Source organism: Acanthamoeba castellanii (genome assembly GCF_000313135.1).
Source record: "Acanthamoeba castellanii str. Neff unplaced genomic scaffold scf7180000084759, whole genome shotgun sequence".
In the NCBI taxonomy this organism is placed as follows: domain Eukaryota; phylum Discosea; order Longamoebia; family Acanthamoebidae; genus Acanthamoeba; species Acanthamoeba castellanii.
This window is the reverse complement of record NW_004457640.1, coordinates 261296-284582: the sequence shown is the minus strand read 5'-3', so window position 1 is coordinate 284582 and position 23287 is coordinate 261296. Positions and strand designations below refer to the sequence as shown.

Sequence of the window (23287 nt, the reverse complement as noted above, 5' to 3'; positions counted from 1 at the left end):
CCCCCCCTCTCTTTTCGGCATCGCACGCCTCTTCCCCTCCTTCTCATTCGTCCACTCACTTGGTTCTCTCACATTGCAATGTGGTGGGTGCTTTAACCGGAACCATCAAACAACCAGGTCGCGAAGGATGGCCGCCGACTACGAGATCTCGATGATGTCCTTCTCCGGACTGCCCTACCGCACCCACACCCTACGCTACTAGACGAGCTTCGTTGGTCGACTTACGCTGACTGTCTCGTCACGGGGGGTTCGTCCCTTCTGGTTGATCGAGTGTAAAGATCCAACGTCACTCCTGGTTTGTTTGTGCATTTGTGAAAATATATTTATCAATCAACATCCACCACCCTGCAGCCGCTGATGCAGGGTCCCCCCCCCAAATGCACATGCCTGGCAACGTTGTGAGTCCAACAAACCAGTTCTCCTTGGGAATGGTGCAAGGAGACATTGTACCCTTGTGCATTTGTTGATTCATCCCTACTGTCTATGTGTGTTACAAAACCTAGTATTTAGCCAGTGGTGACCATAAAAACACTACACACTGCAAGCCAGACACTACACACAACAGGTGAAATGGAAAACAGTGACACAAGAATATCAAAGATCTTTAATAAAGTGATTCTAACCAAGACTGCAGAAATCATGTACTTGTGCTCCCTTGTCTGGGGCTTTGGCAGAGGGGGGTCTGCAGAAGATGAGCCTAGACTGTCTTGCTGGCCTTTTGTAGGGTTCTGGTGGACAGAAACTCTTCTGCCCACAAGAACTGAAATTTCAGTTGTCTAGTGGGATGTGTGGCATTAGCTTGAGTTGAGTCATGGGGTGGGCACAAAAATGGTTCCCTCTTTCTTGTCCTTCCCCTACCCACCCATGGCCATGGACTCCCTACCCCCCTAAGGAGGACATCACTTGACTTGCTGACAGGCCAGCAATGTCAATGTAGATGTGTTGTTGTAACACCTGGGTGGAGAGTGTTCACAGGAAAGGGTTGGTGTGGAGGAGTGATTCCAGGTGAGGAGAGTGGGAGATGATGTGTGTCAAGACACTCAAGAACTGGAAGTGCAGTGATTGCTCCACCAACAACAGCTACTTCCCACCCTCTTCTGTTTGCTCACTCACCTCAACCCCACAGGTTACTGTCCAAGGCAAAGGTTCTCTTGTTCATCCACTGGTCTGTCCTTCAACATCCCCATCACCCTTTGGGTGCTCCAACAACCCTATGCTTCACTTCTTCCTTCACCAAGGACCAAGCTCCACCAACAAGTGGTGTTGCATCTACTGTTTCTGGCTTGTCCACAGTCCTCTCAGCTTCTATATGCCCAAACTACATGCACAAGGTTGCTGAGCACACATTTGACCTTCTCACCACCAGTGGTCCCTTCTGCAACAACACACAGGAGACTCTACAATGCCCACTAAAGGCCCTGTTCCACAACTGGTCTAGCCTGTCTTCCCAATGCCCATCACCTCTTCCATTTCCTCCCCCCCCCACTTGCAGACAAATAACTACCAAAATGTCTGCAGCTCTTTCTGTCTGCTGTGAACACCTTCACACACTAACATCACCCTACTCCCCTTGCTTGTCTGGCTGACCAAGGCATTTTCCCCTTTTATTGTGCGCTGAAGTCTAGACACCACGCAGGGTAACACAAAACTAGTTTCTGCGACACACAGACAGTAGGGCACATGTGCAAATAGATTATAAATCATGTTGGGGACGGAGAGAGTTGTATCCGTGCTGTACAGAAAGATGGCACCACCCCTCTGGGTGTTGTCTTGTCGTGGCGGCTGATGGTGGGTGTTGATTAGATATTATCTTGATGATGGTGGGTGAGCTTGTGGAAGCGGCGCGTGAGTTTCTTGCCCAGCGAGCGCTTCTCCTTGAGGGCGGGTTGATGCTCCACCGCCGACTGCGATGAAGCGAGGGCGGCGAGAGGGATGCCACCCGGCTTGGCCATCGCCACCGGGGTGGAAGCGGGCAGGAACGCCACAGGGCCGGTGTGGCCGTAGCTGAGGGGCGCGCCCGACGCCAACGACGACGAAGACGCGAGCAGCAATGGTGGCTCGTTGGTCGCCGGAATGTAGCTCCCGCTGTGCAGCATCACTGGCGAGCCGGAAGTGGTGGTGGTGGTGGTGGTAGTCGTTACTGTCTCGGGGATGAACGCGGAGGCCGTGCTCACGTCGGCGAAGGAAGCTGTCGACGAGGGAGACTGGAGAGAGGGCGAGGACGCCGTCGCGGCACGTGCAGCGGTGGCGGAGTGTGGGCTAAGGAGGCCGCCCTCCTCGGGCGTGCCGGCCTCCATGCGCAGCGGGTGGTACGGAGGAGGAGCATGACTGCCCGAAGACGATGAGGACGATGACGCGGCAGCGCCGGGCTGCAGTGCCCGGGCAGTCGCCGTGGTCCACCGCTCGTTGGACCCGAGCGGGAAGGCGGAGCTATCGCCGTGGAGCGATCCCACCCACTCCCAGTTGACCTGCCGAGTACACCCACCCAACCATCAGCGGCTGCGGCGCCCCCTCCCCCCCTGGCATCGAGATGGCATCAGGAGAGGGAGGCCATCTGTGCGACTCCACATGACATACCCAGATCTTCTTGCCGGCGCCGAGGAATCGCGTGGCGACGAAGCTGATCTTGACGCGCCGGAGCAGGGCCTTGAGGGCCAGGCACAGGTCGTCTACGACAGATAGACCACGACAATGCGGGTGCGGATGCGGATGCGATGATGTTTGATGGGTGAGCCAGCAGCGCCAAGGACAAAATGAGGGAGGGAAGGGGGGTGGGGGGGTGCGCACCTCCGAGCCACGCGGTGGCCATGCCGAAGAACTTTTCGTCGGACTGGAGGAAGGGCGTGCCCTCGCCCACCCCGGCAGCCACGCGCGTGGGCACGCTGCCCGATGACGACGACGAGAGGGCGGCCGCGCGGAGGGCCTGCAGAAAGGCGTTGGGCTCCCGCTCGTCCCCCACCACCATGCTGTACTTGAGCCGACGCCCCTTCTCCGGCGCCCTGCCACCATCATCCGCCCACGCCGTTGGTTGGTGCTGCGCTGCACCGCAGAAAAGAGCGAAAACGAAGCAAAAGCGAAGGGGAGGGGGGAGGTACGTGGGGTCGCCCAGGAGGGTGAGGGTGAGGCGGTGGGCGGAGAGTGCCTTGTCGTGGTGGAGGGCCTGGTGCAGGAAATACGCCACGAACACTTCGTACAGGCGACCGGCCGCGGCGCCCCGCGGGGCCACGTCGGCGCCCAGGATGCCGGCCAGGGCCGCCTCGAAGCGCGCCCGGTTCCTCACCTCGCCCCTCGCCACCTCCGCTTCCGCTCCTGCTGCTGCTTTCTCCTGCCCGATTCCCCAGGCGCTGCTCGCGGCCGTGGTGGTGGTGTCGCTGGCCAGCATCGGCATGTGTGTTGCTGTTTCGAGCATCGTCATCTTCCTCCTCTTGCGGCTGTTGCTTCTTCGTTGTTTGCTTCCAAGGGTGGTGTGTGGGTTTCTAAATCCTCTCTCCCCTCAACCTACGCCACAGCTAGCGCAGGGGGGACGGCGTCCCACTGATCTGGTCTCGAGCATAATATCGTCGTAATTTCGCCCGTATTTCATGTATTTTGTGTGGCCATGTAAAGGTAGGTAGCTCACGGCTCATGCCGCGGCTCTCGGGGACGGGGGCAGGAAGGGCTGCACCTTTTCGTCGAACAACTTCAGCGCTCGGCTCCACACGGGCGTCTGTGCACGCCACACACACACACACACACACAAGTGGTGTACATGCGGTCAATTATTTTGCGGCGGGGAACTACACCCACTTGAGGAAAGCCACGCACCTGATCGAACTGGAGGATGTGCTCCACGATGAGATCGCCGAACTCCTTGCTGCTCTCTCTGTGTTGTTGATATAGCCCCCGCCCCCCGCCCAATAAAAAACACGCGCAAGTCGGGTGAGCGAGCCCAGCGGGGCGCCGTTGCTGTGGCTTGGGGGACGAGAGGGCGACAAACCGGGGCACGAGGGACGGGAGGTGGTCGATGGCGATGACCTCGAGGGGCGTGGGCTGCTCGGCCACGCACTCGGTCGGGTGGACGAAGCTGGTCAGGTGGTCGTAGATGGGGAACACGCTGTGGGGATTCGTCACGTCGCAGCTCACGTCGGAGAACACCGACAGCTTCCTGCTCCCCCCAATCACCAACCAACCGACCGACCGACCGACGATTGCATCATGAGAATGATAACAATGATGATGACGACGACGACAATGCCGAGAACGGGGATGCCGCTCTTGAAGGCGAGAGAGGGATTGTGGAGGGTGAATGGAGCGGACCTGTCGGGAGTGTGGTCGATCATGCCCTTAGTGATGAAGGCGGGCAGTCTGACCTCGGGCAGAAGGTAGATGGCGTTGATGAGGATGTCGTAGTTCAGCAGCTCCGGGAACGGCCCACCCTTGGCCGTCTGCTCTCGGCCCCACTCTGTCGGTTTGATGCCCACGCTGGTGTGGGTCGTGTCGTGGGTCGTGTTCAAATCAGGGAGGAATGTCAGTTGGCCTGTGGGCGGTGCCCGAATAGGGGCGTGCGGTATGGTACCTCTCCGAGAAGGAGACGGCGCCCTTGCCGGAGCGGCCTCGGGACCCCACCACGATGACGCTGGGGTCGTGTCCGACCTTGGCCTTGGCCTGCACACGCGACACACAACAGCCCGAAGCAGAAGCAGCAGCAGCAGTGGGTGCGACCTTTAGTCAGTTGTCCGCACGATTTGGGTACTGCTGCAGCACCGGGAAGAGGCGGGAGAGCACCTGGTCGAGCAGCTCCCGCATCTGGTGGGCCATGTGCGCGAAGGAGTCGTAGGGCGTGTTGAGCGGCGGGAGCGAGTAGGGCCTCCCGGTGAGCTTCTGGTGAGCCCACACGGCGAACGCCAGACCCATGCCCACCTGCATGCATGCATGCATGCACACGCCGTCACGTGATCAGCGGTCAGCCATGTCTCGAACACGAGCGGAGAGCCGACCATCGTCAGCGAAGGAGAGGCAGAAGGCGGAAGGTGGAAGGTGGTGGTGAATACCTTGCCGGCGGCGCCCGAGAAGGCGGCAACGCGGGCGCCCTTGTCGTCGACCAGGAATTCGAGGTCCCACAGCTTGCCGCCGCCCTTGGCATATCTGCGGCACATCACGCGTGCACGCGTGGTGATGCATCAGCGGCTGGTCAAGGGCACGTGGGGGCAGCGGCGGCGGCGGCGGCAGGAGTATAGTCGTACCGCTTGAGGACCTTCTCGGCTCCATTTTGGCCCTTGAACACGTGCGCAAAGTAGACGTGCTTGTGCTTGATCGGGTCGTCCTGGTTGCACCACGCACCCGCGCGGAGATGACAAATTCCAGGAAGAGAGTGCACCACACAAATAAATAAATACACAAATATATCCATCAATAAATAAATCATGAATAATTGTCCGGTGGAGTGTGTTGTGCGGCCCACGTACATCCTCGGGCAGTTCCTTGAGGCCCAGGATGATGGCATCGCGCGGAGCCTTTTTCCACGACCCCTCCTCCACCTGTGCAGCCACCGCCCCATCGTACGGCGCACACGCACACACCACCGCACACGCACACGCAGAGAGACGCACCGCGTCAGGCTCGTGAGATAACGGGAACGCCCGCCACACGAGAAACGGAACTTCCCGCAGCCGCTGCCGCCGCTGGGGTCCGAAAAACGACCGCGAGGCACTGCAGAAGAAGGGGAGGGGGAGGGGGTGGCTGTACGAGAGGTTCCTTGAGGAGGCGCTGGTACTCGGCGTCGGGAGCACAGCGCAGGCGCGAACGTTCGACGGTGACGTGGTGGCCGGCCTGGAGGAGCCGCTCCACGTGCTCCGGCAACAAGATGGAGCGCCGTTCGTTCTTCTTTGCCTCGGCGCGCAGCCAGAAATGGTGCTTCTCTGGAGTGGTCGTGGTCGTGGAGGCATTCGATGAAGATGAAGATGATGGTGTAGCGGAGATGGCGAGCATTCGTCTGCATGCGCCTGAGGTGGTGGGGAAGACGCGGGCGTGATGGGGCAATGGTACCACCAATCTGCTGGTAGCACCGGCGGCTGCTGCCCTCTGCATGGTTTGTTGAGTACAACTTTGTGTGGGAGTTGGTGCCGATTGCCCAGGATGAGGAGCAAAGAAATACAAAAGGAAATGGTGTTGTAATTCAAATAATGCACAAAAAAGAAGCGGGCTGGGTTCGGTCTGGCGGGCAACAAGGAGACCGAGGCCTAGGAGCAGCTGGAGAATGTCCAGCCGCAGATGAGGGAGATGACGATGTAGATGCCCAGCTGTTAACAGTAGGTAGAGTAGAGTCCACGTAGATGCACGAACGTGAGCCGACTCACAGAAGCGGGAATGGGCCGCGGGAGGAGGAGACGGGCGTACCACGGCGAGGAGGATGCAGCAGCACCCAAGGATGGCGGCCCACTTGCGGTTCTTCCACACCATCTTCTTTTTGACGGCCTGCGTCTGCATCCGGTACGAAGACGAGGAGTCGTCGAGCTGCTCCGTGCGCATGCTCAGCTCTTCAATGTCAGCGTTGCGCTTGAGCACCAGATCTGGTTGAAAGAAGAGAGCAAGCCACTTGGTTAGCACATGTACCAAAGCGAGAGAACCAGAAGAATGGCGCAGTGGTGAGGTCGTGCCTATGTTGGTGAGCATGACCTGCTTCACGCTCTCAATCTCCTGCTTGGCTCGGTGGATCTTGTCTGCACTGGGGTTGGAGAAATGCTCCTGCACCATGCGCCAATGAAAAGACATCATTTGGGGTGAGCACGAGCACGAGCACCGCCCACAGGCACCACCTCATCGTGCATTGTCCAGATGTAGAAGGTCTATACCATGAGCTGCTGCAGAGTGCGGTCAAAGTCCTTCATCTGACCCGTGATTGCTTGCCTCACGGCCTGCAACAATGCAACATCACGTCCACACCAGCGTGTACGCCTGTTTAAACAGGCGGAGGCGGTCGAACGGTGAAGGAGGAAGAGTACCATCCGAGTGTAGGTGGTGGTGAAGCGATTGATGACCTCAGCCAAAAAGGAGAACGACATGCGCATCTGGAAGCCTGCAAAGAGATGCATTAAGACATTAACCGAAGAGAAAGAGAAAAAGAAAGCTCAGAGGCGTACTCAAATCGACGAGGCAAAGGTAGACGATGCCATCGTTGATTTGAATGTTGAAGACGTAGCTGCCGAGGAAGTGGTGAGCATTGGTGCATTTAAATGGGAAGATTAAGTTGGCCAAATGCAATAAAATTAAATGAAAAGCATACCCGCCCGTGGAGAAAGATCGCTTGGCGCCTTCGGATTCCTGTCCGATTTTAGAAAGAATTTGTAGAGCGATCTGTTGAAAGTTGCCAGCCTCAACCGTGCGCGAGGTGGCCTCGGTGAGGATGTGACCGTCTCTCGCGATGAGGGTGTAGAAGATCGGCATGCCTTTCAACTGTCGAGTGCTGTTCTTTTGATGTTGATTCCTTCTTTATCGAATTACGGATCTGCCCACACAGCAATCAGTCGTTTCGTTAATTTATTGTTGTCGACTCCGATCGGATCGGCCTTCACGGTTCCTGCCTCTCGGGGCGCTTGCTGCTCTTCTTCTTCTTCTTGTGGTGGGCCGGTGCAGCGCCATCACCGTCATCAGTCGCCTTGCATCCAGGCGAGGAGGTCGGTGGTGAACCGGAGGCGTTGAGGTTGGCCGCTTCCGACGCTTTCCGCTTGAGCGTGGTGGGGCCGTCGACAGACGTGGAGGTGGTGGGGGTCCACCATTCGGGGGCCTCGTGTGCCTCGTAGCCGTAGTCCACGAGCAGCTCCTCGCCCTGCTTGATGGACCGCACGCTTCGCAGGCACTTGATCCTCCCAAACACCGGATGGCCGTCGTAGGGGTAGTAGATGCAGTTGTTGTCCGGCGGCGAGGCGTGGTTGGCCTTGTGGCCCAGCGACGCGCCTGCCGGGTCCCATCGGTTAGCGACCAACGTTGCCGCGCTTGCCAAGCGGCGCAAAGAAGAAAAAGGAGACGTCATCGATTGTTGATAGATCGAGGCGGGCGCGTACTGTAGTGATCGAGCTGGTCGAATGGGCGAGGCACATCGATGACGAGATCGTCGTCGAGCGAGATGGCGTTGCTGCACTCGCTCCACAACCGACGGTCATTGAACTCGTGCGTGATCTTCTCGCCGGCGTAGAAGCTGAAGATGGTGTCCTTGTCAATGTCCCTCGCAGCAAAGAGGCCCTGTGGAACGTGGCATGACCGCAATCATCGGGTTATGATGATGGTGTGGACAGCGGCGGCGGCGAGCAGTTCATCGAGGAGGCCAAGGTTTTCGAGCAGGCAGGCGGGTACCTGGCCGGAGTGAGGGACTCGCGACTGGTCGACGTAGACGTGCTGCCCCTCGTAGGCGTCCCCGACCAGCGCATGGGGCCGGGTGAACAGCTTCCCGCGGCCTGCGCCCTTCACCTCCTCCCCCTTGCTCATCATCGCTGATGCAGCGCCCTCCTTGGCTCCTTCGGACTCCGTCGTCGCTTCCGCCTCTTCTTCTTCCTTGTCCTCGTCGGCCTTTGTTTCTCCTTCATCGTCATCGTCTTCTTCGTCGCCGTCTTCTTCTTCGACCTCCTCTCGTACGCCGACGAAGCAGTATTCGCGGTGCTTAGGATCGGCCTGGCCATTCTTGTCGTGCCACACTGCGCTCACGAGCTCGCCCTCGTCACTCCACGTGCCGCGCAAGGTGCTGCCGTCGGGGTAGGTGTAGACGGCCGGCCCCTGCAGGCGGCCCCGGCACCAGGTGCCCGCGATGCGCGCGCCCTCGTCGTGGTACCAGAGTTGTCCGTCGCCGTCGCGTTGTCCGCCGGCGTAGCGCCCGCGGTACCGCACCCGGCCATCGGCGTCGAACTCCTCCACCTGACCCGCCAGCTCTCCGTGCACCCACTCCCCTGCCCCCCCCCCGCCCATGTGAGTTAGGTCCTTTCCCGTCACGCGCTTATCGGTGTGCGTTCGGAGGCGCCGTACCAAGTATGCGGGAGCCATCGGGGAAGGAGTACTCGCCAGGTCCGTGCAGCTCTCCCTCCACCCACTGGCCGCCCATGCGCGACCTGTCCACGCTCCACCCTGTGAGCTGCCAAAAGGAAGGAACTCTCCGGAGGTCTCTGCTCTCAGGGCGGCAGCTCCAGAGAGATTAGTTCTCTCGTGCGCCGAAAGGGTACCCGTCTGGAAAGTGCAGTGCGCCCAACCCGTGCGGTTCTCCATCGTCGTCCACCTCGCCCTCGTACTTCGGCTCTTCGTCCACTTCTTGCTCCTCCTGGTGGTGCTCCATCTTTTTTTTGCGCAACAAACGATTTTCCTCTTTTCATTTCTTGATTTTTTGACAAGCCCCTCGAGTTTATTTATATTTATTTTTACTGGAGGGGCTGGTCGAGGTCGGCGCGGAGGAAGGTGGCCTCAGCGCGCGAGGGGATTATGTAGAAGACCGGAAGGCCCGGGACCACGTAGCGCGAATCGCGCAGCACGCGCCCGAGCGTCCACCGAGGATCGACCTTGACCTTACTCTTTTTGGACTTGAGCGGCTGCGATGTTGACGAGCCCAGCGGCTGCGTCCAGTTGGTCTCGTAGTAGACCAGGAGATTCTCCACGAGGTAATCCTGATCATGATAGTCATCGTCATCGTCATCGTCGTCACCAGCATCATCATCACCGCCATCATCATCGGCGTGAGTGCGATGAATGAAGAACAACCAACGAGGGGGAGACACAGAGCGGAATGTACCTTCTTTTCGTCCCAGGGCGAGGGAGCAACGCTGACGGTCTCGCCGGTCTCGGAAACGGGCGTGTAGATGAGGGAGGGGAACATCATGGCCAGGTGGTCGATGAAGGTCTCCTCGAGGCTGAATTCCTTGATGAAGTCGGTCTGCTTGTACTCCTCGTAGATGAACAGCACCGACAGGGACACCTCGCCCGAGTCGCGCACGAACACCGTCCGCGACAGCTCCCCCTCGGAGCCCTCCTTCACGTAGGCCTGCACACGCGCGCGCGTTCATCACACGTCGTCAACACGTGGGTTGCATTGCAACAACACCCGATTGGTGGGGGGGGTGGATCACCTGAGTGTTGAATGACGGTGCGCCCATCTGGATGCCCTTCTTCTTCAGGACGGCGAGGAGTTTGTTGTTCTCGGCCTCCCGCTTCTCCTCGGCCTCCTTCCTCTCTTGCTCCCGCTTCTCGATCTTGGCCTTGATGGCCTCGGCCTTCTTCGCCTCGGCCACCAGGTCCTTGTTATTGGGCTCCTCCTGCCGCGTCACACGCACGTCGTCAGGCCAAACAAACAAAACAAACAACGCGGAACTATCCGTGGCATGTGATGTGCTCAGGTGCGCACCTGGAGTCCGCCCTTGCAAAACTCGATTGCCTCCTCCCACTTGTCAAGGGCGTTGCACGCCTTGGCTGCTCTGTTGGGGCACGAGGTGGTTGGTTTGGGGTTGGTTTGGTTTGGTTTGGGGTTGGTTGGAGTTGTGAGAAGGCAAGCACACACACACAACCGAGTGTAATAAAAGGTGTAACTCCGCCACCATACACGGCAAGGAGGAATGTACCGGATGTAGGCCTTGATGTTGGTGTGGCTGCACTCAATCGCAGACATGCAATCGAGCACCACGGCGTTATAGTTGCCTATGCACCACACACAGCGGCAATCAGCACGTTTACTCGCGTGGGTCATCTGACGCACGAAGGAGCCCATTACAGGCAAACGCGCGGTGGGCGTGGACGTACGGAGCATGAGCTGCACGGCGGCGCGGTTGCAGTAGTAGACGGAGTTGTTGGGCGCAATGCAGGACTTCTGCTCCAGTGCGCGCGTGTAGTAGGCCAGCGCGTCGCGGTAGTATTTGGGGCCGGCCTTGACCATCTCATTTCCCTGCCATCGCCATTTACATAAATTTTAGTTTAAATTCAATGAATTACGTTTAATCAGAATAAAATCGGAGCGATACTTGTGGGAAACCAACCTGATTCTTAAAATGCTCAGCAAGCTGCTCGGGAGTCTGATCCTCGTAGATGAGGGATGAAAGGGCCTCCAAGGTGCCTGCATCTGGGTGATCGCTGGAGGGCAAAGCCTTCATAAAGAGTGGATGCTCCCATTCCTCCACGGTCTCATCTTCCGGTCGCTTGCTTGCTCCTTCCATCTGTGTGATCTTTTAAATTGATAAATTGATTTTCTTTGCGGAGTTTTGGGGCACAAAAAGAAAAAGGACACACTGCAGTGAAATTGTGAAGTTATTTTTTGGCAGTTACCTCTTTGCCAGAATTGTCCAAACAGCCACTGCATACGCGACCTGAACTCCACTAGCCAAGCTGACTGTGGTGAGCTGCCCTGCAGATCATGGCATCCTGCACCGGCGGTTTCAGGCAGTCCCAAAGCCCAATGGCCCGGAATGGGAATGGAATTCCTGAATGTCGGGAGCGGAAGAGCCCAACCGCCACGGAATATTTGGGCGCCTTGGGACGACGTTCACGCCAATCCCAAACTGGCATGCCAGTCGACATATTTTCTTCTGCCGTTCCCGCCGAGAGGAAGTGGCACCCTGCGCAACAACGTTCCTCTCTTCTCGTCTCATCTCTGGATCGACACCAGCAGACAGGAGCACAGTTCTGCCCCGATTCGTCCTGACACCAACCGCCGCACATCAATCAATCCCCGTCTCTGATGCTTGGGTAGTCGGCGCTCCTTCTCTGCGCCACATTCGATTACATTAATCACTTTTTCCATCAATAGCTCCGTTTCCCCTTTTTCGCACGGTACGCCCCCCCCCTCCCGAATATTCCCTCGCCAGCTGCCCTTTCTCGGGTTATTCCGTGCACGGCTGGCGAATCTCTCTGGAGTTTTGCGCAACCATTCTGATAGTATTCATTTATTCGATATATACATACAATTTTCTGAATTAGAGATAATGGGAAAGATTCATTGAGGGTGTAACGTGCAAGGCGGTACATCTGATTTAATCTCCCCAGAATCGAGCGAGATGTCGGCTCAGCAAGGCCTCACACGCAGTCTGGAGGACCTCGTCAGCTCCCTCTCTCGAGACCAAGTCGAGCAAGTGGGAGAAGAATGGAACTCCTTCGAGGAGAACATGCTCACCGGCGACGCCGCTGCCGTTCAAGCGGGCGAGATGTCCCAGTGGGCCACCACCGCCAGCCCTCCCTCCTTCCTCAGCAGCATGTCTGGCGGCGGCCAGCCCAAGCAGGAGGGCGGCGGCCCCGAGGCCGAAGTCATGCAGGAGATCGCCAACAGTGGCTTCGAATTCGAGGAGGACCGATCTGACCGCGACATGACCTACGCCCAGTCCATCGAAGAGGCCAACCACTGGAGCCTCTGGCAGTACCAGAACAGTATGTACGCCCGCGAACCCGCCTCGCCCGACCACACCGCCGCCACCACCATCCAGCCCGCCGCCCTCGTATCCCAACAGCAACAACAGCAACAACAGCAGCCCACGCCTCAGCAGCAGCAGCAGCAGCAGCAATCCGCCACACAATCCGCCTCCGCCTGGGACACCACCACCACCATCGCCGCCCTCCAACAACAGCAGCAGCAGCAGCAGCAAGAACAGCAGCAGCAAGCGCAGCAGCAGACCTTTCTCTCTTCTCTCAACAAGCCCGGCTCCTCGTTCCTCCCGCTGCCGGGAACGCTCCTCTCGCGCCTCAACCCGCAGCAGTCGCAGCAGCTGCAACAAAGCGCGGCGACCTCGCAGTTCCAGCTCGGCGGCGGCGGCGGCGGCGGCGGCGGATTCCAGGACGGAGTTGGTGGCGGCAGCAACGCCTCGCAGCAGCAACAGCAGGGGCTGGCCCAGCAGCTCGCCCAGCTGCGGTACCTGCCCAACCTGCAGTCGGACAACCGTCTGCAGCTGCAGCAGCTCCACCCGCAGCTCCAGCGCCTCCACCTGCAGCGCCTCCAGCAGGCTCAGCTCCAGCAGCAGCTGCGCGACGGACAGCTCTCTGGCGTGCAGCCGGCGCTGGCCCACCTCCAGCTCCAGCAGATCCAGCAGCAGCGCCAGGCCGTGCAGACGCAGCTGCAGCAGCTCCAACAAATCCAGCAGCAGGTGCGAGTTTGGGCACGACACGCAACACGACACGACACCAATTGTGCCACAACGCGTTTGAGGCTAACCCCCACGGCGGTGCGGGCGAACGCAGGCGCAAAACTTCCACCAGCAGGCGCAGATCCAGCAGGCGCAGCTGCACCACCAGGCCCAGCTTCAGCAGCTGCAGCAGCAGCAGGCGCAGATCCACGCCCAGCTGCGGCACCAGCAGCAACAACAGCTCCTGCAGGGCCGGAACGCGCAGCAACAGTTCCAGCTGCCCAGGTACGAGAGCGCATTTACTTGTGACTGAGACCCGCCAGCACCGCGCATTTTTTGACGCGTGGTTGGTTGGGTGCCACGCATTGTGGTCAATCGATCATTAGATTGGCGCTCGGGCTCGGCGCACAGCACGGCGAGGAGGAGGAAGAAGAGGAAGAGGAAGAAGAGGAGGAACTGCCCGTCCCCGTCCCCGTCCCCATGCCGCCACCGCCCAAAGCCTATGGTGCGCTACTCACCCCCCCCCCTCTACACACATGTACAATACGTGCGTGCGTGCATGATAGTGGCCTAACAATTTCGCGTTGTAACGCGTCCCGTTGGCAGCGTCGAGGAAGAGGGCGGCCTCCGAGAGCCACAACGACTCGAGCTCGTCGTCTTCGTCTTCGTCGTCGGGCGGCGGCGCCGGCGGCGGCGGCCGGTCGCGCAGCAGTCTGGCCAACAAGCGTCGGCTTATTGCGCCCGACCTGCCCTTTGACGGCATTAAGCAGGAGAACCTCCAGACCGAAGTCGACGACATCCTCAAGCAGCTGGGCAAGGGCGAGGTCAGCCTCCACGTCTACGAGAACGCCCAACGGTACCTTAACAACTCTCCACCACCATCGATGCTGCGGTCGTCGGCTCACGCGCGTGCGGTGGTGTGTCGTGTGTGTGTGTCGTGCAGGGTGTATCTGCGGTACCGCGAGAACGACGCGTGGCACATGCGGGACTTTGCCGAGTACTTCCCGATCCACTTCCACTCGGAGGGCACCATCGGCGTGCCCATCCCCAAGCAGCAGCAGCCCGTCGCCGGCGGGGACCTCGCCGTACGGCCCTCGTCCCTCGGCGACCGCGAGATCCGCTCCCTCAACCTCAGCTTCAAGCGCAAGGAGCACTACTGGCGGTACCGGCCTCTCTCTTCTCTTCTCTTCTCTTCTCTCTCTCTCTTCTCTTCTCTCTCTCTCTTCTCTTCTCTTCTCTTCTCTTCAGTCGTGTGCGGTGGCGTGTCGTGCGTGTGCGTCGACCTCACCTGCCCCCTCCCCTCTCTTCGTTTCGTGGTGTGTGTCGCTCTTCCAAGGCGGGGCATCTGGGTGCGAGTGGTGGTGGACGTGATGTCGGGCGAGGGCATCGCCAAGGACGCCACGGGGTCGATCAACGTGGAGCTCTTCTCCCTGCGCGGGGAGCCCATCAAGAAGGCCTGCGAGAAGTGCTCCAAGTACTACTTCCGCTACAAGAACATCGAACCCAACGGCGAGATGGCACCCGCCTTCGAGATCGAGGAGCACGACCGCAACACCGCAGTTTCCGGTACGCTTCGTGTCGTTGTGTGTGTGTGTGTGCGTGCGTGCGTGAAACTTGCCGGCTGACGTCGCGCCTGAACCTTTGGCCACACATGACACACAGCGGGACGAGCGTCGTTCAACATGCGCGTGTGGGAGTGCTCGCACCACTACCTGACGCCCCACACGCTGGCGTTCTCGTGGATCAACCCCATGAACCCGTCCATGAAGGTGGAGGCCATCTGCCCCAAGGAGATCGTCATCTCCTCCGGCAGCGGCCAGGAGAAGAAGCTCCGCGAGATGCGGGTCAACCCCGACGACCTCTTCAAGTACACTTCTCCCCGACCCACCACCACCACCTTCCGTCAGTGCCCTGACCCATGCTCGGTGGTGGTGTGTGTCGTGTGTTATTTTGGCTGCAGGGAGTTTATCGACGCGCTGATCCTGATGGACGACGGCAAGTACACGCAGGCGATCGAGTCGCTGCGGTGCATCCGCTGGAAGGCCTTCCACTTCCTGGGTCCGTTCCTGGCCACGTGCGTGGACGAAAAGATCGCCGACTGCTTCCTGCGCACGGGCAACTACCAGACGGCCATCAACCACTTCAACCGCACCCTCAGCCTCCTCGGCGAGTCCGGCGACCGCATCCTGCCCTCCCTCAAGTACACCCCCCCCCACCACAACACATACACATTAGTGGCATTCTTTTGGCTGGTTGCATTTGTCAAACAAGCCGTTGCAAAATGGGACACGTCCCTGATGGCGGTGGTGCAAACGGTACTTGCAGGTACTACATGCAGGCCCTGCTCTACTTGAAGATCGCGACGGCGGCGTACTATAAGGCGCGCGAGTCGCCCTCGACGGAGATGACGGTGTTCCTGAAGAAGGCCCACAAGTACCTGGAGATCTCGCACAACTCGATCAAGAACGCCAAGGAGTGCGAGACCAAGGACGCGCCGCAGAACGTGCACGACTTTGCCAAGCAGTACCTCAAGTACTCCTACTACCAGGACCTCATGGGCATCTGCCTCAAGATGAAGCCCTTCGAGACCAACGAGAGTGAGTCCAACCTCTCCTTCCAGAAGATGGTCGAGGCCTTCAAGGAGCTCGAGGTACCTTCCTTCGACCACCAGCCACCACCACCCAATCCACCACGCGTTTGTTTCATCATCATCATCATCATTGTATGCGTTGCTGGCTTCTCTTCGCTTTGCTGACCGCCGCGCGCCATCAGATCAACTACACGAAGCTGGACGAGGACACGCTGTGGTCCGGGCCGGAGCTCATGTCCGTGTTCGGTCCGCTGGCGGACAAGCTGCACATCACCGTCGACAAGCTCAAGAAGCTCCTCCACTCGCCCTTCCTCACCAACCAGGCCATCACCCGACCCGTCCTCTCCTCGTCATCGCCCTCGCCCCCGGCCTCCGGCGAGTCGCCGACTGTCGGCGGGGGCGGAGCGTCGCCCACCACCACCGCCACTGCCACGACGGACGCGGGCTTGTCGTCCGGCGCGGTGCCTATGGAGGAGGCGCCGATGAGCACACAGCCGGCGCTGAGCACGGCCAGCGGCAGCGGCGAGGTGTCGTCGCCGACGGGACTGGAGCAGACGAAGGAGATCCTGCTGTCCCTGAAGCAGGCGCAGGAGGAGGCCGAGGAGCTCCACCCGAAGGGCCACCGCACGATCTGCATCAGCCGCTGCTTGTCGACCCTCTTCATGTACCTCTCCGGCGATCTGCCCGAAGCGGAGGCGCTCAAGAAGATCGAGGAGGCCACGAAGGAGATCGAACAATTTTGGGTTAACGAGAGGTACGCATGCTCCCGCGCGCCGTTTTGCGCTCGCCCAACGAAACTGACTATTCCCTCCACCCGTCTCTTCCTCTGAAGGGTCGGCGGCAAGTTCGAGGTCCAGCAGTTTGCGTCGATCGTCAACTTTTTGCGTAGTGGACGGAGGGACGAGAACTTCAACATCGAGAATCCCTTCGCCATCTTCCTCGAAAGAGAAGAGTTCCAACTGTACAGGTGCGTTACACATGGCTCCCTCCTCCAGGCGCTTTTCCACCAGGCGCTGACTGTTCACACGTCCTCCAATGTGTGCGTGTGCAGATTGTGGATCCATTCCCCTCTGGACGTCATCATTTGGGCCATTTTGCAGCTGTCCCCTGCCTAGGACAAAACGATGTTTTTCCCTTGCGCCGCCATCACAGCACACACATTAATTTATCATTTATTTATTCCTTTTTTGGTGTTTTCCTCGACCACCGCCGCACCATCGCCATCAACCACACACGCCCTCCCTGCCTTCCCTTCACCTCATCACCTCCCATCGATGCTCACTCGAGTGCTGCTCGGGGTCGATGCAGCCCTCTTTTTTTAATGGTGCGGAGCGTGTGGCACCCACAAAAAAGAATAAATAGCGCGCCAAACCTGCGGTCTCCCGAAAGAGCGGGAGCACCTCTAGACGCCCTTCTCGCGATGATCATCCCCCAGGCCTCCGCCAGCCAACCGCCGCAGCAGGTCACGCGCCGAGAGGAACACGCGCTTCTCCGCCCGCGGTGCTGCTTCTTCTCCACCTTCTCCGCTCCCCTTCTGTTTCTCTTCCGCTTCTGCGTCCTGGTCCTCTTCCTTGTTCTCCTCTACTTCTTCTTCTTGTGAGGGTTGGTTTTCGTCCTGGGCGTCGTGGCTTGCGTCGTCCGCTGGTCGCACGTCCTCCTCCATTGCGTGGCCGAGGTCTTCCGGCACCGCCACTTCCACCACCACTTGCTCATCTTCCCGCCTTTCCGGTTCGCGCTGCGATTGCGAGGAGGCCGGCGTTGTTGAGACCGACGACGACGGAGGGGAGGAGAGAAGTTCGCCGCCCGCGGCAGCGCCGCCGGCGGAGGAGGCAGGGCTGCTGTCGTCAGGGGAGGAAGAAGCAGCGGCGCTGGCGGCGCTGAAGTCGAGCTCCTGGGCCACGAAGTGCTGCCAGAAGAACAGATCGTCGACAGCGTCGTTGGCGAGCAGAGTTGTTTCGCTTTGTGCGCCCACGCCCACGCCTGATGCTGATGGTGCGGTGTGCGTCTGCGCGCGCTTCTGATGCGGGCTGCCACCCTTCCTGCCGCGCAGCAGGATGGGCGACGAAGCAGACGGCACCGGCGAGGCAAAGTACGGCGACGCGCTCGATGCCGACGACGATGACGCCGGCGCGAACGAGAAAGTGGAAGGCGATGACGAAGACGAAGTCGAGCGCAGCGACACAGCACTCGAGCGGGTGGTGGTCTGAGCAGGCGAGGAGGGGAAGCTCATCCCACCACGATCGCCGTGCATGGTGCGCGGAGGCTGCGCGGAGGAGGCGGTGGTCGTCGTGGTCGTGGTGCTGATGGTCGTGCGCTGGCTACTTTGATCGGCGAAGAGGGGCCGGCCGAGGAGGCTCTGGTAGAACTGCAGCACGCGCGGATGGGCCTTGATCCCGGCCGGGTTGAAGCTCAGCAATCTGCGCAAACAGGACGAGACAGGACAACAACACCGGTGAGACGAGGGATTGACTCCCGGCCGCCACGCGCACACCCACGCACACGCACACCACACACGAGGGGGGGGTACCGCAGGCCTTCGAGGCTGGTGGCGCGGGAGAGGGCGACGTAGGCCTGTCCGTACTCGAAGACGTTGCCCAGGTGGAGCTCCACCTTACTGATCGTCATCCCTGCCAGCACGGGTGAGCAGACAAGCGAGCGAGTGCCATGACACGTGCCGCCGCACACGCACAAACGCACACAAACGCCCGAGAGAAGGAGACGAAGGGCCTGCGCGCGGCGGAGGAGTCGAGTGGGTACCTTGCGATTTGTGAATGGAGAGTGCCCAGGCGAGGCCCAGCGGGACCTGCTTGCGGGAGGCCTTGACGCTGCCGCCCACCTCCACGCTGAACTGTTCCGGCGTGAGTATCCTGTTATGTTGCACGACACACGACACGCGCACGACGCACGACGTGACACGACACACTATCAGAGACTGCAACGATTCGATGCGCGTAGTGGGTGGTCCGCGAGAGCAGATTAGACTGCGAGAAAGAGAGAGATTGACTCGAACCTTCGGTGTCCGTTGGCAAAGAGTACGTCGGGGTACTCCTGCTTGGCGAAGGCCTTGTCCCGCTCCTTCTCGCGCTCGGACCGGTCCGGCTTGCGGAATTCGACGACCAGGCCCCGCGCCCCGTTGACCAGCTCGTTCTCAAAGTCCAGGTTCTTCAGCAGGATCACCTGCCCACCACCACCACAACCGCCATCGGTCGGTCGGTATGTGCGGAATGTCGGGGCAGCGGCCAAAAACATACATATAAACATAAACATGGAATGTAGCGGCAGGTACCTGGGCGCCCACCTTGAGCTCGAGCTCGTAGGGGGCCGGGCAGTTCTGCTGGAGCTGCTTGAGGTACGGATTGGTGCCCTCGTCCTCCGCGTAGAACGTGTGCTGCTCGCGCACACACGCACGTGCGCTCAATTTGATTTAATTTGGGATTGCCGAAGCACCTCGCCGAGTCATGAGGTGGGTGGCGTACGCTCTCGGTGTTGATGTCCTGCAGGCACTTGACGTTCTCGGCATCGACGTCCCGCCGGTGCGAGTACAGGCGCGTCGCCACAATCTCCTTCTCCTTCTCCCCCTGCCGGCGTGTGTGTGTGTGTGTGTGTGTGTGTGTGTGTGTGTGTGTGTGTAGAGAGAGAGAGAGAAGGTGAGCGAGCGCGGCTTGAAGCTTAGCCGCGGTCATGGTTGGGGGGAGGGGGGGCTGTAACACGTACCGACGCCTCGCCTTCGCTTTCTCCGGCGGAGTCGGGTTCCGGTTGTTTCGCGGTGGCGGTGGAGGCGGGGCCGAGGAGGCGGCCCTCGAGGATGCGGCGCGCTTCGGGGGACAGGCGCCCGACCCGGATCTGGTTGAGGATCCCCACAAACTGCTCGTCGGCCTGCCTGAACACCTGCTGCAATATTATCGTCCCTGCACACGCGTTGAACACGCACGACACGCACGACACGACGTAACACACGACGCTGACGATGAGCAAATCAAATGGGGGGGAGGGGAATTGGGTGTGGACGATGGTGGGGGGGTGTGGTATACGCTTGATCACGGAGGACCAGCAATCGGCCTGGAAGCAGAACTTGTGGTCGCGCCCTTTCACCACAGGAGGCAGCTGGGCGGTGCAGTGCGGTGGTGAGATGATGATGCTCGCAGACCACCACTGAGAGGTCTCGAGAAGAGCAGCGCGTGCGTGCGTCATGTGTGCGTGTGTGTGCGGTACCTGGAGGAAGTCGCCGCAGAGGATGATCTGGATGCCGCCAAAGGGGAGGTGCGAATCGCGCACAATGCGGGCCACCTTCTCCATCTTGTCGAAGAACTCGGCCTCCAGCATCGACACCTCGTCCACCACCAGCACCTGCACGATCAGCCAACGCGCCACCCAGCAGCTGACGTTGTCAGTCGCACAGCAGCAGCAGCGGAATGACGGGCGGGTCGGCGCCGACCTTGGCGGAGCGCCAGCGAGCGAGGGTCCACTTGGCGTTGGCGACCTGGGACGCCAGCGATTCGGCCGAGCCGTTGGCCAACCCCACGCCCGCGAAGCCGTGTAGAGTCACCCCGCCTATGTTGCATGCCGCCACGCCCTGTCCGCACACAATCGAAAGCACGACACACGACACGAACAACGACACACACACACACACACACGGCACGTGTAAAACAAACTCGTTCGAGTGTTGTCTCGTCGCAAACACGCAAATCGAAGCGGTCAAGGTGCATGTGAGTACGGTGGAGGCGGTCACGAATATGCCTTCCCGGTGCTTCCGTCGCAGTTGGGTGATCATCTCCTTGAGCAAAAACGACTTGCCCGTGCCTGTGGCGGTCAACGTTGGTGAGAAGAGAATGGAGGATGAAGGTGATGATGAGAGGGAGAAGGGAAGCGCACCGGCAGACCCGGTGAAGAAGAAGGAGACGCCTTCGAGCGCCACCTGAAGCGCCGCTCGCTGCTCGTCGCTCAGCAGCGAAGCGCGGTTGGGCTCGGCGTCTTGCGGCTTGGGTTGGGAGGGATCCGCATCGTAGACGTCCCTGTCCGACAGCATCCGGTCCATCACCGCGGCCTCCACCTCCTCCTGCTGCCACCGCCCACCCGCACCTCTGTGCGCCACCCATGGGACACGCTCGACGATCAGTGTGTTGTGTGTAGTGTGTCGTGTGCGGCGGTGCATGTGCGTGTCGTTGCCCGGATGCTGGCCAACAGATGGATGGCAAAGGCGCGGGAAAGAGCTCTCAAGGAGGCGCACCTGGGCATGATGGTGTCGCCCGGCAGGAGGAGGGGACGAGGACCGCCCGCACCGCCGCCGCCAAGGTGGTGGTTGCGCCGCCGAAGGGACGACGCCATGGAGGGAGCTCCCCCGCCTGCGGTACGGCCGGTGCCATGGCGCCCAGAGGCGCGGGCGGTGAAGGCCGGCAGCGCCTGGGACGACGCGGCGGAGTCGAGGTGCAGGGATGAAGTCGCTACAGCAGATTTTGTAGCACCATTGGTGGTTCGTCTATTAGACCCGCGCGAAAGAGAGGGCAGCGATGATGTTGCGGACGGAACGGCAATCACGGCATCCTCTTCTTCCACAAGATCATCGTTGGCACGGTTGTGATTTTCATTTTCGTCATTTTCGTTTTTCACCTTCTTTTTGGGCGAGGTGGAGAAAAAGCTCAGTAGTGTCCTCTGTTTGTTGCTATCTCCTTCAGAGGATTCCTTCCGCTTTCTCTTACTGCTCGCCTTCATGCTGCCATGCGCTCAATGATTGTTCTTTCGCGCCATTTTCACCTCGCCTAATTGTTTCCTGGAAATAGATCTGTGACATTATTTTGTCTTTTCTTTCTCTTTTTCTTCTTCCCGTTTTTATTCGGTGCGGCAGCTGTACTGTCCGCAATCACCGCCGTGACTCTAGCGCGTTGCCCCTGCCAGGTCAGCACACAGCGAGGTAGGCGAAGATTGCGCGCACGTCTAGCCGATCCTCGTGAAAGCAGTCGGTCGAGTGTGCGGGTGGAGCAGACACCAATTCAAAAAGAGGCCAAAGGGTGACGGTGCGGCAGTACTTTTGGTCAGGGTGGCGGACTTTAGGAAAAAGGGGTTGCTTGGGGAACGCTTGCCCCGCTACAAAAGAAGACGCGCCTTGTTCGCTTGCGTGAACTACAGCCCTACTTGGACACAACCCATCCAGCGAACGCATCACATAGCATCTAGCGGGCTAATAATTCAGACGAGATCGAGCGCAAGATGACGGAGAGGAAGAAGTCGATGATCGAACGCGATGACCCGATGGCGGTGGAGACGATGCGTATAATCGGCACTCTACGCGATGTGCAGCCCCTTCTGGCCGATTTCCTCAAGGCCTCGCAGAAGTACACCCAGCAGCTCGCCGCTGCGGTGTCGGCCGGTGGGGCCATGCTCGAGGCGCTGTCAAAGCTGTCCGAGCACCAAGGGGGCGATTTGGGCGAGGGGGTGAAGCATCTGTTCGAGGTCCAGAAGTCGTTGGAGGAACACCGCCATCAAGTGGTGCAGGCCTGGAACGATCAGATCCAAGCCGATCTCACCAATCGACTCCCCACTGACAAGAACGAAGTCGCTACGTGGGAGAAGAACTACAAGACCAAGCGAGCCAACTCGGTCAAGGCGCTCAAGAAGGCCGAAGCGAATCAGCAGAAATGCAACAAGCCGAAGCCCAAGGCCAAGGCGCCCGAGAAGGCCGAGGAATCGGATCGTCAGCTCGAGCAGGTCACGGCCGAACACGACATCCTCCTCCGCGAGGAGCTCCGCGATGCGGTGCGGCTCGAGCGCAGGAAGCTCTGTCGCTTCATCCAGCAATTCGGCTTCCTCATGGACGTACAGGCCAACATGGCCCAGGCCGATCTCGTCGCCATCGACAACTGTCGATCGGCCCTCGGCAATCTGGGCGAATCGGAGGGGCTCATCACCGGCCGGGCTCGCATCCTGCTCAACGACGAGGGCACCGCCCCGCCCGCCTTCGTCGCCCCCGCCCAGAACGCCTTCATGCCCCCCATTCTCTCCACGTCGGACAGCTCGACCACCACCCTGAGCTCAGGTCCCTCGCGCGGCACCCTTAGCTCGCGCAACAGCAACATCCTTAACCTGCCCGCCAGCATCGCGCCACCCGAGGTACAGTACGCCGACTTCGACCCGCTGGCCTCGACCGCGGCGATGATGGGCGGCGCGAGCCCCTCGTACGTGGACTTCTCCAACAACGACAGCACCACCACCAACCTGGCCCCGAACGGCGGCCCACCGCTCGACGATCTGCTCAAGGATGATCTCTGGGATCTGGTCAACGGCGGAGTCGCCGCGGCCGCGGGTCACCTCTACAGCGACGCGCCGCCTGCCGACGCCGACATCGCCGCCGCTCTGCGCGACATCGACGAACTCGCCATCAACCTGTAGAACGGCGGACGGCGTTCCCCCACTACACAGCCCCGTCTTTTGGGCCTGGTCTATTTATCCGCTCTTTGCCGGCCCGCTGGAGTCACTGGTCGGTCGTCTACACTGCCACACCCTCTTCTCCTTCTCCACCGCAACACTTACTCTCTCCGCCATCCCACCTTCCACGCGACACGCAGTATTCTGCGGCGTTCGCTTCGCCATCACGCCAACCTCACCTGTTCTATTTTATTTACCCTCCCTTGTACATAGGCGCCAGCAGCGC

The 23287-nt window shown here is 59.9% G+C and overlaps 9 protein-coding genes across 9 annotated transcripts; 2 read left to right on the top strand and 7 right to left on the bottom strand.

The window, feature by feature from the left end:
* Positions 1-1799: 1799 nt before the first annotated feature.
* Positions 1800-2965, bottom strand: ACA1_399260 (uncharacterized protein; the record flags this gene model as incomplete). The annotated part of the gene is made up of 3 exons (XM_004351645.1): positions 1800-2468; positions 2578-2669; positions 2788-2965. 3 exons carry the CDS (start codon positions 2963-2965, stop codon positions 1800-1802), a joined length of 939 nt encoding a protein of 312 aa, XP_004351697.1.
* Positions 2966-3008: 43 nt separating this feature from the next.
* ACA1_399250 (uncharacterized protein) lies at positions 3009-3415 on the bottom strand (the record flags this gene model as incomplete). The annotated part of the gene is made up of 2 exons (XM_004351644.1): positions 3009-3039; positions 3096-3415. The coding sequence occupies 2 exons, from the start codon at positions 3413-3415 to the stop codon at positions 3009-3011; spliced, it is 351 nt and encodes a 116-aa protein (XP_004351696.1).
* Positions 3416-3622: 207 nt separating this feature from the next.
* Positions 3623-5967, bottom strand: ACA1_399240 (saccharopine dehydrogenase Lys1, putative; the record flags this gene model as incomplete). Its single annotated transcript, XM_004351643.1, has 11 exons — positions 3623-3706; positions 3805-3862; positions 3977-4144; positions 4174-4461; positions 4556-4644; positions 4744-4899; positions 5031-5124; positions 5223-5302; positions 5445-5516; positions 5589-5660; positions 5725-5967. The coding sequence occupies 11 exons, from the start codon at positions 5965-5967 to the stop codon at positions 3623-3625; spliced, it is 1404 nt and encodes a 467-aa protein (XP_004351695.1).
* A 251-nt stretch (positions 5968-6218) lies between these two features.
* On the bottom strand, positions 6219-7422 carry ACA1_399230 (synaptobrevin protein; the record flags this gene model as incomplete). Its single annotated transcript, XM_004351642.1, has 7 exons — positions 6219-6278; positions 6376-6548; positions 6606-6723; positions 6831-6893; positions 6981-7054; positions 7119-7177; positions 7262-7422. The coding sequence occupies 7 exons, from the start codon at positions 7420-7422 to the stop codon at positions 6219-6221; spliced, it is 708 nt and encodes a 235-aa protein (XP_004351694.1).
* A 124-nt stretch (positions 7423-7546) lies between these two features.
* ACA1_399220 (MORN repeat-containing protein) lies at positions 7547-9295 on the bottom strand (the record flags this gene model as incomplete). The annotated part of the gene is made up of 5 exons (XM_004351641.1): positions 7547-7932; positions 8040-8217; positions 8329-8915; positions 8992-9074; positions 9186-9295. The coding sequence occupies 5 exons, from the start codon at positions 9293-9295 to the stop codon at positions 7547-7549; spliced, it is 1344 nt and encodes a 447-aa protein (XP_004351693.1).
* Positions 9296-9377: 82 nt separating this feature from the next.
* On the bottom strand, positions 9378-11156 carry ACA1_399210 (tetratricopeptide repeat domain containing protein; the record flags this gene model as incomplete). The annotated part of the gene is made up of 7 exons (XM_004351640.1): positions 9378-9620; positions 9746-9994; positions 10080-10265; positions 10355-10424; positions 10569-10644; positions 10747-10888; positions 10980-11156. 7 exons carry the CDS (start codon positions 11154-11156, stop codon positions 9378-9380), a joined length of 1143 nt encoding a protein of 380 aa, XP_004351692.1.
* An 837-nt stretch (positions 11157-11993) lies between these two features.
* On the top strand, positions 11994-16754 carry ACA1_399200 (uncharacterized protein; the record flags this gene model as incomplete). Its single annotated transcript, XM_004351639.1, has 12 exons — positions 11994-13070; positions 13165-13334; positions 13436-13554; positions 13656-13905; positions 13993-14211; positions 14386-14615; positions 14712-14916; positions 15010-15249; positions 15375-15699; positions 15822-16393; positions 16472-16606; positions 16691-16754. The coding sequence occupies 12 exons, from the start codon at positions 11994-11996 to the stop codon at positions 16752-16754; spliced, it is 3606 nt and encodes a 1201-aa protein (XP_004351691.1).
* Positions 16755-17041: 287 nt separating this feature from the next.
* Positions 17042-21351, bottom strand: ACA1_399190 (DNA helicase, putative; the record flags this gene model as incomplete). Its single annotated transcript, XM_004351638.1, is given in 13 exon segments — positions 17042-18056; positions 18167-18266; positions 18397-18506; positions 18650-18816; positions 18926-19027; positions 19116-19217; positions 19354-19547; positions 19671-19791; positions 19852-20017; positions 20037-20212; positions 20357-20442; positions 20515-20723; positions 20870-21351. 13 exon segments carry the CDS (start codon positions 21349-21351, stop codon positions 17042-17044), a joined length of 3030 nt encoding a protein of 1009 aa, XP_004351690.1.
* Positions 21352-21846: 495 nt separating this feature from the next.
* Positions 21847-23025, top strand: ACA1_399180 (IRSp53/MIM domain containing protein; the record flags this gene model as incomplete). The annotated part of the gene is made up of 2 exons (XM_004351637.1): positions 21847-22815; positions 22894-23025. 2 exons carry the CDS (start codon positions 21847-21849, stop codon positions 23023-23025), a joined length of 1101 nt encoding a protein of 366 aa, XP_004351689.1.
* Positions 23026-23287: the final 262 nt, after the last annotated feature.